Below are 456 nucleotides of genomic sequence, written 5' to 3'. Positions count from 1 at the left end.
TGATCGCGCACAGAAGGGCGGCGGGGCACAAGCTGGCAGGGGAAATTCTGGTTTCTCAGAGCTTCCCCGCTCCACCTGCAGCCGCTCAGTCCGCAGACGCCGCCCAGCTTCTGTCAAAGGACCCGCCGCGGAGCCCAGACCCCGAAATCAAATTCAAGGCGACGTCCATCGCGAGTACGGGGTCCGGTACGGCCTCCAAACGCCAGTGAGGGCAGCGGGGCCGGACCTCAGGGGCGGGCGGCCGCCTCCTGGCACCCCCAGCCTCGCACAGGAGCCCAGGGAAGGGGTGCGGCGGCGGGGGAGCGGCTGGGCGACGCCCTTGCTCCTGGGGAGGGCCCAGGTCGGACACTGCAGTTTGGGTAAAATTCAACGAGCGGCGCGTGGACCAGCGCTGGGCTCAGAGCCGCCGGACGCTGGCCCTCACGGCCGCGGTGGGCAGGGCGCCCGCAGGGGCTC

General features: G+C 70.8%; 1 protein-coding gene across 1 annotated transcript in view; it reads left to right on the top strand.

Moving 5' to 3' along the window:
- HBM (hemoglobin, mu) overlaps positions 1–456 on the top strand; it is a 21,173-nt gene that overhangs the window by 17,408 nt on the left and 3,309 nt on the right. The window contains exon 2 of the mRNA XM_012731725.1: positions 82–186. Coding sequence (XP_012587179.1) covers positions 82–186 — 105 coding nt within the window. The remainder of the gene's footprint in view (positions 1–81; positions 187–456) is intronic.

Source organism: Condylura cristata, unplaced genomic scaffold (assembly GCF_000260355.1).
Source record: "Condylura cristata isolate star-nosed mole 26May11 unplaced genomic scaffold, ConCri1.0 scaffold00032, whole genome shotgun sequence".
In the NCBI taxonomy this organism is placed as follows: domain Eukaryota; kingdom Metazoa; phylum Chordata; class Mammalia; order Eulipotyphla; family Talpidae; genus Condylura; species Condylura cristata.
Note: the sequence above shows the minus strand (reverse complement) of the source record. Positions and strands in the feature narration are given on the sequence as shown.